This window comes from Macrobrachium rosenbergii, chromosome 12 (genome assembly GCF_040412425.1).
Source record: "Macrobrachium rosenbergii isolate ZJJX-2024 chromosome 12, ASM4041242v1, whole genome shotgun sequence".
NCBI lineage: Eukaryota > Metazoa > Arthropoda > Malacostraca > Decapoda > Palaemonidae > Macrobrachium > Macrobrachium rosenbergii.
In genome coordinates, this window is record NC_089752.1 from 64,430,856 (window position 1) to 64,447,011 (window position 16,156).

General features: G+C 37.3%; 1 protein-coding gene and 1 long non-coding RNA gene across 2 annotated transcripts; one reads left to right on the plus strand and one right to left on the minus strand.

Moving 5' to 3' along the window:
* Positions 1–2,751: 2,751 nt before the first annotated feature.
* On the minus strand, positions 2,752–3,129 carry LOC136844039 (protein FAM200C-like). The gene has a single exon (XM_067113054.1). It carries the CDS (start codon positions 3,127–3,129, stop codon positions 2,752–2,754), a length of 378 nt encoding a protein of 125 aa, XP_066969155.1.
* A 2,231-nt stretch (positions 3,130–5,360) lies between these two features.
* Positions 5,361–15,877, plus strand: LOC136843701 (uncharacterized). The gene is made up of 2 exons (XR_010854651.1): positions 5,361–9,370; positions 15,452–15,877. It is a non-coding gene; the product is annotated as an uncharacterized lncRNA (long non-coding RNA).
* Positions 15,878–16,156: the final 279 nt, after the last annotated feature.

A 16,156-nucleotide genomic window follows, 5' to 3' on the forward strand; every position in this document is an offset into this window, starting at 1 on the left:
TGAACAGAGCCATTTTCTCTAAGTTTCTCAACTAAATAACTCACAATACTGTTTAAAGCAAAAATAACTATGTGGTCACTCTCCCATCAAAATATATCCCTAACACCACCAGCATAAACCATAAAGCAGAGTGATATTTTGTTTTGTTTCCGGGTCTGGGCACCAAATTCTATTATCACGAAGCATTCCAAGTACCTGGTTATTACACAACTAGTTACAAAATTCAAAAATTTACCTCACTTCAACCAGATAACTGAACTCTCATAACAATAAGAATTACGACTGAGTACTCTAAAGGTAACAGTGATCCCTTAAAAAGTTCATTAATCAAGTGAAAAATCAAACTAAGTTTATCAAAACAAGTGTGAGGTATCAACAATTAAACAAGAAATATACTAGAGTAAAAGGGCATCACTCCATCAAACAACTTTAACTGTTTCCCTGGTCTTAATTCACTTCAGCAAAACTAAAGGAACAAAACATGTTTATCACTTTGCCTTATGCACACAATTAATCCTATTCACTGGTGGTCAACAAATGAAACACTGTTTTTAAGAATTTTAAATACAAAAATTTATTGTTAAATTCATAATTTATAATTAGAATTCACAATCTGAAAAATTTACTATTACTTGAAAACAACCTAAAAATTTAATTAATTCTTGAGTTAAATTATTAAACAAAACTAAATCCCAAAAATTTTAATTTATCAAGAAATTAAATTAATCAAGCAAAATTTAAACCATCAAGAATTACTCAAGATTTGAAAAAAAAATCTTAATAAATAAAAATTAAATCAAGTATGCAATAATAATTATCAAGAAATATTTAAAATGTTGGGTAAATAAGTGTTAAATCACCAATATATGATTTGTGAAAAATCAAGAGATTGCAAACACAAGAACACACAAAATTATACAAAAGATTTTTCAATAATAATTTCACTGAGGCAAAATTTCCCTAATGTACCTTATTATACCATGGAAATAATATGTAAAATTCACTTTACCTTATACAAGCTTGTGAAAACCTTTATAAAATCACTTGCAGGTGCCATTACCAAATGTATATACTTTTCTTATACTCAGATCTCTAAAGCTAAGATTAATATTAGTGACCACACTAACACTTTACATTAAAATTACAATCTTTTGAAGAAAGAGAGAGAGAGAAAGAGGTGGGGGGATCAATTCTAATGGTCTCTCAAATCAGAATGAGCAGATTTTTGGATTCAAGTAGGACATGAAAGAATCAGATGACATCATTAAGGCATTTTGGGAATGAAATATGAAAGAATATTCTAGAAAAAGGAAGGTGGCATCGCTTCCAGCAAAACTTTTTGAACGTAATCGGGACAATACATGATCAGAGAAATGTAATCTTAAACATGATGCAATTGCCATGTGCTTCAGTGCAACAGTCATTCATATTTCTCAAAAATACATGTCTTTACCAGAAGGTCAAATAGAACACATGTAACATTGTGAAATTATTCGTCTTCTTCTCATATGAGACAAAGCTTTTACAGAAATCTTTACACGCTCAAACAGACTGTAAATGGTTTACAAAACGGATCAGCAATTGTTATTCCCAACCTGTCAGCGCTTTATCTTAACTGGTGACAGATGGCACATCTGGTCTAAAACTCGAATTTCTCTCTCCCGCAACTATGCTATTATCAAGAACGATATAATTAATTCTAAATTACGCTGTTAGGTTATCTAAATCACCAACTCTTTTGAGATCTGACACTACATAACATACAATATTTCAACAATTATTATTATTACACATAACACATGATAAATAGAAGAGTAAATATATCAGGACTATAGGATGATATACATATTACAAGGCAACATCATAAACTATATATATATATGTATATATATATATATATATATATATATATATATATATATATATATATATATATATATATATATATATATATATATATATATATATATATATATATATATATATATATATATATATATATATATATATATATATATATATATATATATATATATATATATATATTTCAGAAAAATATGCAATGTTAAAAGGTACAGAGTGTGATGAAAGAATTTTTGGTTAACTGTAGATGGTACTGTTGAAGCCGTCAGTTGCAAAATCTTTGTATTCAGCAAATACTGGTCAGTCTTTACCAGATACATATGTATGTAATAGCCACAATGCCCCTTAACTTCTTGAATTCTTTGTGCTTAAGATCCAAGTGCAAGAGATATGAAGAAATTGTGATGTCCAGTAGCGGGTAACGAACCTGGGTCCCTTGTTCTGATTATGGGACCCAGGTGCATATTCTTGAGATGTATGCTTGTATTGCACCAGCCCCGGTTTTTTTGCCATGCCCCTAGGTTAGGTTAGGTTAGGCAGTCCCTCTAGAGCAGTAGTTCCCAAACTATCTTTGCTTCCAGTAGACCCGTACGCCCCGACTCCTCTCTTTTTTTTTTATATGAAATGATTCTTACATTTATTTCTTAGCATTGTACAGGAAAACAGATTTCTGTTTGTATTACATTTTAATAATGAAAGCCATTCAAACAAATAATAGTACATTCCAGTAACTAAAAACGAAACATTTGGTTCAAAGTGAGCGAAAAAAAGTTTGAACATTAGCAAATTGGCAAAATTGAGTTGCAATTTTAAGAATAGATAATTTGAAAACATGGCATATAATATTTGGAAATACTTATGAGACTAAGGCACAATTTCTGGTCAAATTTAGTGAGATGGATGCTGCTGCTTCTTCCTCACAAGATCAGAAATTCTAGGATTGAAGGATGACAGCGCACAACTCAAGTCATTTCCTACATCAAGTCGGTTGCGCTGTTTTGTTTTCAGAACAAAAAGAGCTGAAAATCCTGCTTCACAAAGATAAGTAGAAGAAAAGGGAAGAATCACACGAAGTGCTTCTTCGCCTACTTTTGGGTACATGGGGAGATATTTCACCCAAAACTCTTCTAACTTCATTGTTTCAAAGCCCCTTTTCGCGCTCGAGTCACATTTCAAATCGATGGCTTCCTCTTGCAGTGATTCCAGTAGCAACTCCACATCAGTGTTAAATGGATTCTGCACCAATGGCCAAAGAGAATTCTCCATTGAGACATGTGGAAAATAGTGTATAAATTCCTCAGCAAGGGAATCCAGATGTGATAAAACCTCTTTTGTCACGTCATACTGCTCAATTTTTCTCTTCTCAGACAAGAGCTCATTCAGATGTGAGAACGATGAAAAGTTCCCAACTTGTACTTTTCTTTTCCAAAGATGAATTTTTTTCGGTGAAAGCTCTGATTACATCAGAGTGTGCAATGATGTTTGTGTTTCTTCCTTGTAACTTCAAATTGAGGTTGTTGATAGCCTCAAAAAAGTCCACAAGGTATGCTGGTGAGAGCTGAAAGTCTTCCTCACTGAATGCATTATACAGTTTGTCTTGTTTCTCCTTCTGCAAGAAAATTTCCACTTCATCCTTGAGCTCGTAAAGACGACTCAGCATGTTTCCCTTGGAAAGCCAGCGGACTTCGGTGTGATACAGGAGAGTCTTGTAATCAGTGCCAGATCTGAGCAAAGAGCTGCGAAAAGCCTAGAATTCAAAGAACTATTCTTTACAAAATTCACCACTTTTATTGCCAAATTCAGTGACGTGTCCAAAACGTGTAAAGAGAACTAGCTTAATAGAAAACGGGTTGGAGTGACTGCTATAATTATACTTTGCATGTATGTAAGGATAGATATTTGTTCTTTTAATGATTTTATTATTCTATTAAACAAGTAATTTCGAGCAGATGACTTCAGGCCCCCCTTGTATCGTCCTCACGCCCCCCTAGTGGGGCGCACCCCCCCAGTTTGGGAACCACTGCTCTGGAGTGATTTGGGTGGGGGGAAACATAATATTATTTTCAAGAAATTTCTATGGTTAGTTTTTAAGATATTGTGTCACATATCTTTTCAGAGAAAGGTCCTGGTACTTGGTTACATCTCAGGAAAATTCGACCCAGGTTCATTTCCCCCTACCGAACATCGTAATTTCGTCATATTCCTTGCACTTGGGTCTTAAGGCTTTGTAGTGACAAGCATATCCAAAAAAGGGCGAAGAACACGAGAAGTTAAGAGGGCGCTGTGGCTATTACAATTACACAAACACACACACACACACACACACACACACACACACACACACACACATATATATATATATATATATATATATATATATATATATATATATATATATATATATATATAGCCTGTTCTTGGTAATGAGACCATCTTAATTAAAGATAATCATATACTAAGACCTCAAGACTTTATGTTGAAGAACAATTATTTAAATACTGCTTTTCCTTTGCAATTATAGTGGTATGTTAATTACGATGCGTGACATTTTTTTTTAGTTTTGTCATATTTTCTATAATTCCTTCATTTCTATCTTTTCTATCTAGTTACTTGAAAAAGACCCTGTAATTGAATCAACATGGGCTTGTATTCCCTAGACACAAACCTCAATAGCAGTTATTTTCTCTCCATTACTAGAAATACATTAATTATTAGTCCTGCTTGCTTTGTGGGTATCACTGCATTTAATCATTCAAAATGTCTGAAAATATTTGAAATTATTTTAGACTCCAGTCTTTATTTGTGACTGCACTTAACAGCAAATTATAATCTTATTCTCTCTTTCTCCCTCTCTCTCTCCACACAGACATAACCCACACATAAACACACGCACAAACACATAAACATACATACATATATGTGTGTACGCAATATATATATACATATATATACTGTATCTATACATAATGCTAAAATATTAAATAAAAGAAAAACATAAAAAACAAAATAGCTTCATATCTCGAGGAGTATCTCTACACGTTAGGTATTCAAGAGGTGCCGTTACTGAGGTGGTAATCCATCCCATTTAGTAACTACTACTGCTATTAGTATTATGACAGCTACTTACGACGTTAAAGATGCGAATTTAAGTAACACTTAACACTTAGGCTAAGATCCATAATGGCATTGTTTTTTAAGATTTCTGGATAGTTCGAAGTGACGTAGGCTATATTTTGGGAAATGTTGTGGCCCTATTTTGCGGTTAAATCGCTTAGGCCTAGGCTATGCTGACTTGCCCTGTTAAAGCCTACGGGGAGCGAATGCAAAGTATAAGGGGGAGGAACTACTGCTGTAGGCCTTTCTGCAGTGGGCTTTTCATAGGGAATATAACCTAACCATAACTTAACCTACTTGACCTCGTACTCTATTGCGTAACCTGTTTGGGAGTGTCGGGCGACGTTCCTCCTCCCGCGGAAACCCCTGTCCCCGGTAAGTCGTGACCCCTCCCTCGACATGAAGGGTTGTCATTTAGGCCAAGTAGGATAGGCCGCACAAATCGCTTTTACGGGTAAAAAGCAGAAAAGTGGGAGCTCCCGACTTCTTGGGGTCCAAGGGCCAAAGTCTTCTAGACCCCCACCAGCTAGGTTAGGGTACGGCTGCAGAGGTTCGTTTGCATCAGGGTTAGTCTGGTTAGATCATGACTTACGTATGAAAAAGGCAGCAAACCCCTCCCGGCCAGGTTAGGTTATGGTTTCCAAGGTTAGGGTAGGTTAAAGCAAGTCTGGTTAGGTTGTATTCCTTTTGAAATGCACACTAAGCCTATAACAGCCCTAGCCCATCTTTGGGGATAGAATGTAGAGTGGGTGGTCACGACTTACTTTGGAGTGGGTCCAGGAAGCAGTTGGCGAAGCCTCCTACTGGCCAGATAATGCACAGCATCTGAGGTTAGGTAAAGTCAAGGCTTATGCAAATCTGGTTAGATCACATTCTTCTAAAATGATGGCTACAGATGCCTATAGCCTAGCAGTTCTGACCCCTCATTTTTAGTTCCAGTAACTGAGTTTAACGATATATAACAGCATATTTTGCCAAATGCCTGACTAGCTAAGGCTAGCTTGACCTTACTTCACCCAGACTTAGACTAACCTTGCATAGGCTATCAGAGGCCTTTCCCTGACCTCAGGAGTTGATAGGATAGGCATACAGGTCTATTTGATTTGTGAGTGATCAAACGTTTTAAGGTATGCGTATGTGGCCAGGCCACATTTCTTTAATTTCCTGTAGGATTTAGTGTCGGTGCACCTCGCGTGGTACAGTGTAGGTATTGCATAAGGTTCTTTGCAGTGTTCCTTCAGTCCCTAGCTGTGACTCCTTTCGTTTCTTTACCTGTGCCTCTGTTCATGTTCTTTTTGTTCCATCTTGCTTCCCACCCTCCTAACAGTTATTTCAAAGTGCAAATATGAGGTTTTCTTCCTGTTACAAGATTCAAACCTTCCGCCGTGTCCCTTCTAGCGCTGAGTGATCTCATAGGTCCCAGCTGTTGGCCTTTGGCCCAAATTTCATATTCCATCCCTAATTGATTCTGATTTAGGCCTCTGGAGCTATAAAAATGCAATGTAAATGGAGTATGTAATAGCATAATTGCTGAGCCTTTAAGAACAGTTAGGCTGATCTTTAAGGTCTACAACTTAGGTTTGTAGGAGATAATGTTACCTTTTATTTTTATGCCAACCTACAGTATGTGTAGTATTAAGCTGTGAACCCCAGCATGATTGTTCTTTCTTCTATATGTATTAGATATCTGATCAATGGATTCCACTATAATTGCGTTTGTTGCAGCTCACCAGTATGTGGATACAATTGGCCTTGTAAATTACGTTGTAAATGTGAAAATACGGATTCCTTTGACAGAAATTATTTAAAATATTCAAATTTATAGCTTAAATTTAGATATCCCTCTGAAAATAGAATAAATTTTTATTTATTGTAAGCATTAGACCTCTTAAACTATGGCTATCGCAATAAACTGCTCTACTCAAGTGTTTGCCTGAGCATATATGTTAGCCATGTTTGTATACATGCTCTTAAATAAATTTTTTTTTCGTAGACTGGGTGTTTCATCATACTTAAAGCACTAGTTCTTATATGCTCTTTTTATTCATAGCAGTTGTTTGATATGTTATGTACAGTTGAGCCCCGATCCTCAACACTAATCGGTTCCAGAAGAAGCGTCGAGGTTCGATTTATTCGAATTCCGAATCAATTTCTTTCATAAGAAATAACTGAAAATGGATTGATCCATTCCTGACCACCAGTCATTACCCCAACCTTGCCTTTTTATACAATACAAATTACAATTAAATAAGTTCAGAGTTAAATAACTTACCGTATTAGAAGCACTTTTTACATTTTTAAATGCATACTGTATAAAAAAAATTGGCCTACGACCAATGCGGCCGCATTACCGATGGTAGACCCAGCTCCATAGGCTAGGCTAGGTAACCTGTAGGCACTACCAGAATGTACTGTTGTTAATAATAATATATTGAAAAACAAGCCTGATTATTACAGTAAATTAATAATACAATATTAAAAATAAGCTGAATTATTGTATGTCTGCTATCGTAACATTAAGAAAAATTCCCTAAGTTATACGGCACTTGGCAGCTTGTGGCATGAGTGGATGTAAACAAATCAAAGCGCCATCCTGGTGGCGTATAGCAGTACTAATTACATAAACAACAGCAGCAGCGTGTGTGGGCTTTACACACTTTTAAATACGCGTGGGAAGAATGCCACTAACAACACCAAATAGCGGTGGCTGACCAAAACACTTTTGTTTACAAACATCAATGATTCATCGGGTCGGATTCCGGTTTGTTGTTCGAGCTCCGAAGCAAAATTTATTCGACATTTCGTGCCAGAATCTGATTACGTCAAGTTCTGGTATGGTCGAGGACCGGGGTTCTACTGTACTTGGTGTTGTTACATGCTTTTATTTAACTTGACTTCTGTGTCTGTCTATCTGTCTGTTTGGGTCAAAACTTATAACTCAGTTTGGTGCCAATACAACCTTACATGATCTGTGACCTCTAGTGACCCTACACTGACCTCTTCCAGGATCTCAGGATTTGTATGAAACTCTTCAGATTTTTCATACCTTTGACTCGGTAGAAAAAGTTAACAATATGGATTTTTCAAATCTTTGGCTCGTCAGGATACCATGTTAAATTTTTTTAGTTACAATCATAAATCAGTTACAATTTCTCTCAAAACTAAAAAGTATAGAATAAAAAAATATTAAAAAATTTTAAACTCTCTTTTATTAAAATGAACTAAAAAGTAAATACTGTAATAATTTTTTGAGACTCACTAGGATTTTTTAAGATTAATCATGTCTACAAAAATAAAAGTGTGGGTGCCAAACATGGAAGGAAATGCTACAAGAAATAAAGAAATATATTTCTTTTCTTGTAGCATTTCCTTCCATGTTTGGCTCCCACGTTTTTATTTTTGTAGACATGATTGATTGTAAGAAAATCCTGGTGTGTCTCAAAAAAATTATTATTTACTTTTTAGTGCATTTTACTAAAAGCATGAAGCTCTTTGTTGGGTGAGCCGGTAGAGCTGCGGATTGTCACTCGATGGGCCGGAGTTCAATTCCCCGGCCAGCTGATGAAGAGTTAGAGGAATTTATTTCTGGTGATAGAAATTCATTTCTCGCTATAATGTGGTTCGGATTCCACAATAAGCTGTAGGTCCTGTTGCTAAGCAACCAATTGGTTCTTAGCCACGTAAAATAAGTCTAATCCTTCGGGCCAGCCCTAGGAGAGCTGTTAATCAGCTCAGTGGTCTGGTAAAACTAAGGTATACTTAATAAAAGCATGTTAAAATTTTTTTTTTTGTTTTTTTACTGTTTTTTTCAGACTTTAAGAGTAAAAAAAATTAAGTTAATGCTCCAGAAGCATAGTCATGATACATAGTCCTGCAGTGGCTTGTATTTGAGGAGATATGCATTATGAATTCCCCTGAACTGTATTCTGTAAGTGAGACGACTAAATTGCAATGTTTTCAAAATTATTTTGTATTATTATGGTCCACTGTTGTGTATGATTCACACCATGGAGCTACGTATGTTACATGACATGATTGTGCTTATAGATTGTTAATATTACTTTTGCCACATAATTTCATGCTAATTTCTAAAATTCAGAGGTATATGACTACTGTTGATTGTGTTTTTTTTTACAGAAGTACATTGATAAACTCTCAAAAGACCCTGTTAGGTCCAGGTTAATTCATAGTAACAGTGGAGAGAAATATATACCCAGAATGTTTTTACTTGGACGCCAGGTCAGCTGAGAGTATAAAAGTTGAAAATAAAATGTAAGCAGGACATGTTTTGGCAGATAGTCACAGTAGATTGAAAAGAACTGTTGGTCAGTACTTGCAAGCGCTGAAGACCTTCAGTAAAGATGGTTTTTTCAGAGGAATAGAAATGGAAGAGGTATGTAACATGACATTAAAGACACATTTATCAGTAGGCTGTTGCCTCATCATATAATATATATGTCTTTTTTAAGGGTTTGGCATGTGTTTAAGCTCCATACGTATATTTCCAGTGTGTTCATACCAGATTACAAGCAGCACTAATGAATCAGTTTCCAGCAGAATTGTAGAATTCTGCAGTGACATTATGTTTGATTAATTGTTTGATTGTGTTTACTGTAGGTTGCTTTTCATCCCTAAATGAAATTAAGAATTGCCGTTACAGACACCGATTGAATTAATCATGTGCTGTACCTTTTCCGTATATTCAACTAAATGCGATATGTGTCCCAGACTTATATACAAATAGGACTAGGACATTCATAGTGTTTGTCCTCATGAAATAGTAGAGTACTTGTGTTTGGAGATGCCTTACTCTTAGATAGGGAAAAAAGGATTTTGACAAAGGAAAAATCTATTTCTGGGGAGGGGCCCGTGTCACCCGGTTAAATAGTCCATTCAGCACTTATTTCTAGGTAATTCCGTTGCTAGATACCAGAGAAAAGCTAAATGTAAAGCTGGGGTTACTACCCCCAGAGCGAGCTCCAAGAAATGGAGTCGTGTATGGTAAAGGGTGAGATTGTCACAATCACGGGACCTGCCATATAAAGATTCCCAATGTCAAAAGTCCCAACGAGAGAGGTGCCGATACAAGCCCATGCACTACTCGCGGACTGTACAGAAGGCAATACTAGCCGCATTCCATTTTAGCACGCGATTTCGTTGTGCTCCTTATTTTGTGCCTTTGTTGCGCTATTATGGCATCCCCGCAAGGTTCTTCTTCAACAACTTACGATTAATTTATTTTTAGAATATTTGTATATATTATATTAAATATATTAATATTATAATATATATTATAAATTTAAATTCTTAATTATTTTTGATTATCATATCTTGAATTTTTATATTTTGATTTTTTTTGATTAATCATGCCCTCCTCAATGCAGCCTCAGAATCTTCGCCAGTTTGAACGATACCGTAGTTCAACAGCTCGGGTATTAGAAGGTTATGCTACCCGCATATCTAGTCGCCTGGCTCATTTGGGCATCCAGCGTCGAGGATTGCCGGAGAGTGCCGGCCATTATAATCGGCTTTCTGGAGTCTCTGGGCTTCCAAGTACACAGGAAGGAATCCCGCCTGATTCCGGAGGGTAGCCTTCAGTGGTTGTGAATCCAGTGGAAGCGGAAAGAGGTAGCAAGGGCAACCAGGCATTTCATCAACACAAGCGTACCTCTCGCCGTGCCCAAGAAAAGGTCTTGGGCTCTCTTCAGTTTGCTTCAGTGACGGTTCTCCTTCTGAAGTCAAAGCTGGAGTTTATAAACGGGGTATGGCAGAGTCAGGGACGTGTCTCCCTGGTTCCTCCTATTTGAACAAGGGCCTCCGGCCTTGGGCAACAGTCAAGAGCTTATCGAAGCCAGTTCCTCTTCAGCTTCCCCCTCCGGCCTCAGTATTCCACACCGTCACCTCTCTGAGCGGGTGGGGTGTATATTTTTAGCTCCATGAAGTACATGGAACTTAGTCGGCCGCGTTCCGGCAGTTCCATATCAATGCTTTGGGGGGCTGTGGCAGTCTTCCTGCCCTTGGGAAAACTTCTTCCTCCCAGGAGGATTCATTTAAGGCTGGTTCTGAACAACGCAGCAGTAGTGCGCTGCGTAAACAAGTGGGTTCGAAGTCGAATCGAATCAATCAGGTTATGGTTCAATCTTCTCCATAGCAAACAGACACAAGTGGCATCTGTCTGCCACCCTTCTCGTAGGGGTCCAAAAGGTCGCTACAGTCTCCCTATCCAGGGCCTCCCCCCTGGTGTCGGAATAGTCCTTAGACGGAGCGTCATTCAGGTAGTTTTGCAATCTATTTCCGGACCTAGGAGTTGGTCTGTTTGCAACCCAATTCAGCCACAAACTATCTTGTTGTGTGGCCCCCAAACCTGGACCCTCTAGCTCTCTCCACGGACACAGTGTCGTTAGGTTTGAACGGGTGGAAGTTAGTTTATCTGTTCCCCCGGTGAACCTGTTATTTAAGTCCTTCACAAGTTCAGAACATTCAAAGGTTGAGTAGGTCTAGTAACTCCCAACGGGCCGGAAGCCAGTTGGTTTCCACTCCTTCTGGGGTTGAAACCTTGGTGCTCCAAATCTACGACCCAAAACTGCCACGAGTGGTATAAACTCAGCCTGTGTCAGCCTCCTCAAAGTTCTGGTGCCCTGGCTTTGTGGTCTTTGTGAAATTTACAGTTTAGGGGGAAACTGGTATTGGTCCTGTTATTACTGTCTTCCTAGAATCAGACAAGGGATTCTACTCTGCTGCAGTATGGTTCTGCAGTTAAGTAACTAGCACTCTTCACATAGTTTCTGAAGCTACAGTAATGATGCAGCCGCATCGCCCCGAGGAAAGTGTTTTGTTGAAATCAGACTCACAGGCCTTAACTTTCAACCCTAAGGCCTGTGTTCGTCTGAGACCAGTACTCCGTCCACATTCGGTTTCCTGGTCTTTGAGTAATGTATCGAGTTAGCTTCGGTAACCAACAATCATCTTGTTCTTACCTTTCCTTGTTGGGGAAGACCCTAATCTTAATCAGCTTAGCTTCTAGTGCTAGTATTCCTGTACTGTCTGCCCTGTCTAGCGGAACCAACCATTTTGGTTTCCCCACATCAGGGGTAGTGTTGCGAATTCCTCACCCTAACTTTCTAGCTAAAGTTGAAGGTCCTCATTTTCGGTGGTCACCTTGGAAAGTACTCCCCTTTCACAAGGTCTGTCTCTGTGCCCAGTTTATTCCTTACAGGCTTATTTAGACAGGACCTCGCAATTTTGTCAGGCCCTCTCTTTATTAGAAAAGGGGGTACGTACTGTCATTGTGTCTGCTATTAGGCAGCAAGTTTTGTATTTTCTTAATACAAGCCTATTCAGGTTCAATTCCAAACTCATGATATTAGAGCAGTGGCCACTTACATTAGTTATTTTCATTACATGAATTTCGGGGACCTTACCAAATGTTCAGGGTGGAATTCTCCCCTAGTTTTCAACGTCTCTATTTGAAATCTTTAGCAGCTCTTAAATTCCTGCAAGGAACTTTTTCCCTCTCTGGTTCCCTTTCTGATTCTTAGTCACTTTCCCCTTCACTGCCTCAATTATTCCCTTACAAGCAGTTCATTGTCTTTAATAGCATAAGAATGATATTTATTTCTCTGTTATTATTTCACCGGGTGACACGGGACCCCAATCCAGAAAAAGGATTTTGACAAAGGAAAAATCTATTTCTGGGAGGGCCCGTGTCCCGTGACCCACCCTGTTTTTCATTCTCTCCCTCCCATGGTAAACATCATTCTAGTGGGGTGGGTGCTAACATGGAATGCGGCTAGTATTGCCTTGTGTACAGTCCGCGAGGAATTACCTAGAAATAAGTGCTGAATGGACTATTTCACCGGGTGACACGGGACCCCAATCCAGAAAAAATGGTGTATTTTATGCTCTCACAGATTTTTTCATGTACCAGGGGTAGAATTTCATATTCTATACATACAGTATAATAACGTAGTGTGAGTGTGTGTTTGTACAGTTACGTAAGCATTTCCATACTGAGTCCAATTTGTTGGTTCAAAGTTGGCAATCATATGTATATTTCAAAAAGATGAATAATCCTGCTGGAGCAGTGAGGGAATTTTGTGTGAGTTTTTATGCCTTTTTCCTTCTTGCTTCTTTTGTATAAAATATATACTTCTTCAGTGCCAGTCTCTTTCCAATATGAGTTGATTTTATGGATGTGATTAGCCTAGTTTTGTCCACTGTGGTTGCTATTCTCCATCCTTGTTCACATCTATTTCATTTTGGATAATACTCAGTAGACCTCCATGGTTCAGTTACCCCAATTTGTCTCCTCTTAGGATTAACATGTAAAAATTAAGAATTTTCACAGGAGAAAGAATATGTCTGGTTGAAATTTGGATCTGGAGATTCCGACAGCTACTGGTTGCTACTTTTGAGTGCCAGAAAGGATCTAACCTGTGGTTTTTCTTTATGATTTTTCTGCTAGTGTTTACTTTTAAATAGCATTGTAATCATCACACCAAGAGGAAAGTGTTTTAAATAACATTGTAATCATCACACCAAGAGGAAAGTGATGTTTCCGAAGTAATTAATTGGTGTCTCAGCCAATGAAGACATTTCAGGAAATTCAGAAAATAAAATAATGCTAACTCTCTTGTTGTGAAGCCTAACAAACTGTTCTGGAGTTAACATTTACCCTAAACTGTACTTTCCAGACTGTAGTATCAGATTGCAAAATATTAGTGCTTTACAACACATAGATAGGCTATATATGATTAATGCCAACAGACCCTCTAATTTACAGCAAGAGAATACAAGGCATTAGGAGGTAGTCTTACATACATCTTGCTCTTTTATGGACTTTATGAACTTTTACTTTTGGAACTTCTACTGTAAATCTAATAGAAATATTTTTGAATGAGCGTCCACAGCCGAAGTGTGTTGCTGATTTGACTTGATGATGAATTTAAGAGCAAAATTGCCAAAATGACAGTTAAAAGGTTAAATGTCATGCTCAGATAATCGACCTATTGTTAACTTCTTTCAGTCAGTTTCATTACAGCCTCTAGACAGACACTGTAAATTTGTGACTGGAGCTGCCCAGCAATCCCTGTAACTTTTCCAGACAATTTCTACTTATGAAAGGAGGGGATATTCTATCCTAAAGTATTAGAGATATGTAGTACTGTACAGCACTTTCTAGGTAGTGTTAAAAGAGTGGGCAGCTTAAAATTCCTCTGAAATCTGAGGGCTTGTTCAGTAACTCTGATGGCTATCAAAAACCAAGAAGCCTTCAAGGAAAAAATTATTTCAATCACAGTACCTTTAGAACGTTTTCCTTTGGATATTTGTATTATTGAGATGCATTAGTGAATTGCATGGCATATCAGGTAAAATGACGTGATATACACCAGTAGGTTTATTCTATGCCACCAGCTTTGTGATAAGGGAACCCATTCCTGATAAAGAGAACAATATTACAGCCCCTTTTGCTGACTGTGAGCAATAAGACACCCTTTTTCTGCCCAAAAGAATGCACCCCATTTATCTGTAAAAACTTGTACCATGTATACCCAGCTGTTCCAGAATTTTTGTCACCATTAATGCTCCCTAATCAAGAATTACAGTACTAAGTGCATTTTTTCGTTTTGTGTTAGGAAAATTGCCTCTATGTCTTACAAGTCTGAGTCAGGTAAAATTCTGCTGTCATATAGGCTATTGTGCTTGAATTTGGTTGTGTTTGTAAAATTGAATCCAATATATATGTTGCTCAGCTTCAATGTAGGATGCTAGAGGTGGCAGCTACTGCTTTTCTCTTTTTGACTGATGAAGGGCCATTAGCTTCAGGTAGGTTGATGGAAATTTAGTGCCATCATAATATTGTCATACTTCCTTAACTATGAGGATAATGTCATACTTCAATGCCAATATGCAAGTCTCCAGTTAGCTATGTTATCTGTTGAACATTGTCAACAGACTTGGTCTCTGACTTCATGGTTAGGTACAGTATAACAGTATAACACTACATAGTAAGAATGAATCAGATCTCATAGTGTGAGTTGTTAGGTGAAATGACAGCTGATGAGCTCAGAAGGTATTTGGAGTACGTAAAAATGTGATTTTAGTCACTTTTATGAACGTAATTGTTTCCATGACTAATGCAGATAAACATGTATAGCTTTCTTACGTGGAATGCCTCCTCTCACCTCTGTTGTGCAGACAGTAAAGGAATGCAATTATTTGTGGAGGGAAATTGGAATCCTATCTGTCGATGTATACATCAATAAATATGAGAGTTTTGTATCTTTGATTCCTGACAGTCATTTTGGTCATTTACATTTCAGGCCCTCTCATGAAAAGCTCCAAATATATATGGAATGACTCAGAAATTAGACTATGCATGGTATATGTAATTATGAATTTAATTTTTTAATGAATAGAGTAGTATTTTGAATGCTTCAGTGGGAATGTTAATGATTTTAATTTCCCTTTTCAGGTTATGAGTGTCATCAGTGTGAAATTATGGATAGTCTTCAGCTTGGAAGTTATTCTTTATGTGCACCCTCATCCATCAAGAGGAGCATGCAATTATTTGGATAATGTCTTTGAGAGTGTTAAGCATAAATTTGAAAGATAGAAAGAAAAGAAGTAGAGTTAGGTGGTTTGCAGGGAAGTCAGTTTCTCCTTGCTGTATGGATTAACTTTGCCTATAAACATGATAACCTAATGTCAGTGTCTTTGAATAACAATTAGGACATGTCAGATATTATCAGATATTTATGTGATTTATGTCATGTTTTCTTGGATTAGTATCAATTTAAAAAATCAGTTTATTTTTTCTAATAAAAAATAAATGTTTTTTTTATTTTTTACCAAGTTGTCTTATTATAACTTTAACAACTAATAAAAGTATAGCATTCAATTAGGCAGTATTATTGGCTTTCATGTAAAATTTTTAGGCTCATATGCAAACAATTGCATTAGGTTGCCTTATGCTTTTGTTTGAATTGGTGATGGCTGTTTCAGTAGATAGCAACACCCCTTGCAGTGCCCCATAGGGGGTTAGTGCCATCAGTGTACCTCTCACAGTGGACTGTTGTGATTGATTAATGTTCTTTGTAGCATCCTTTCAGCCCTTACCTGCAGTCCCTCTCATTCCTTCTACTGTACCTCCATTCATATTCTTTCTTCCATCTTACCA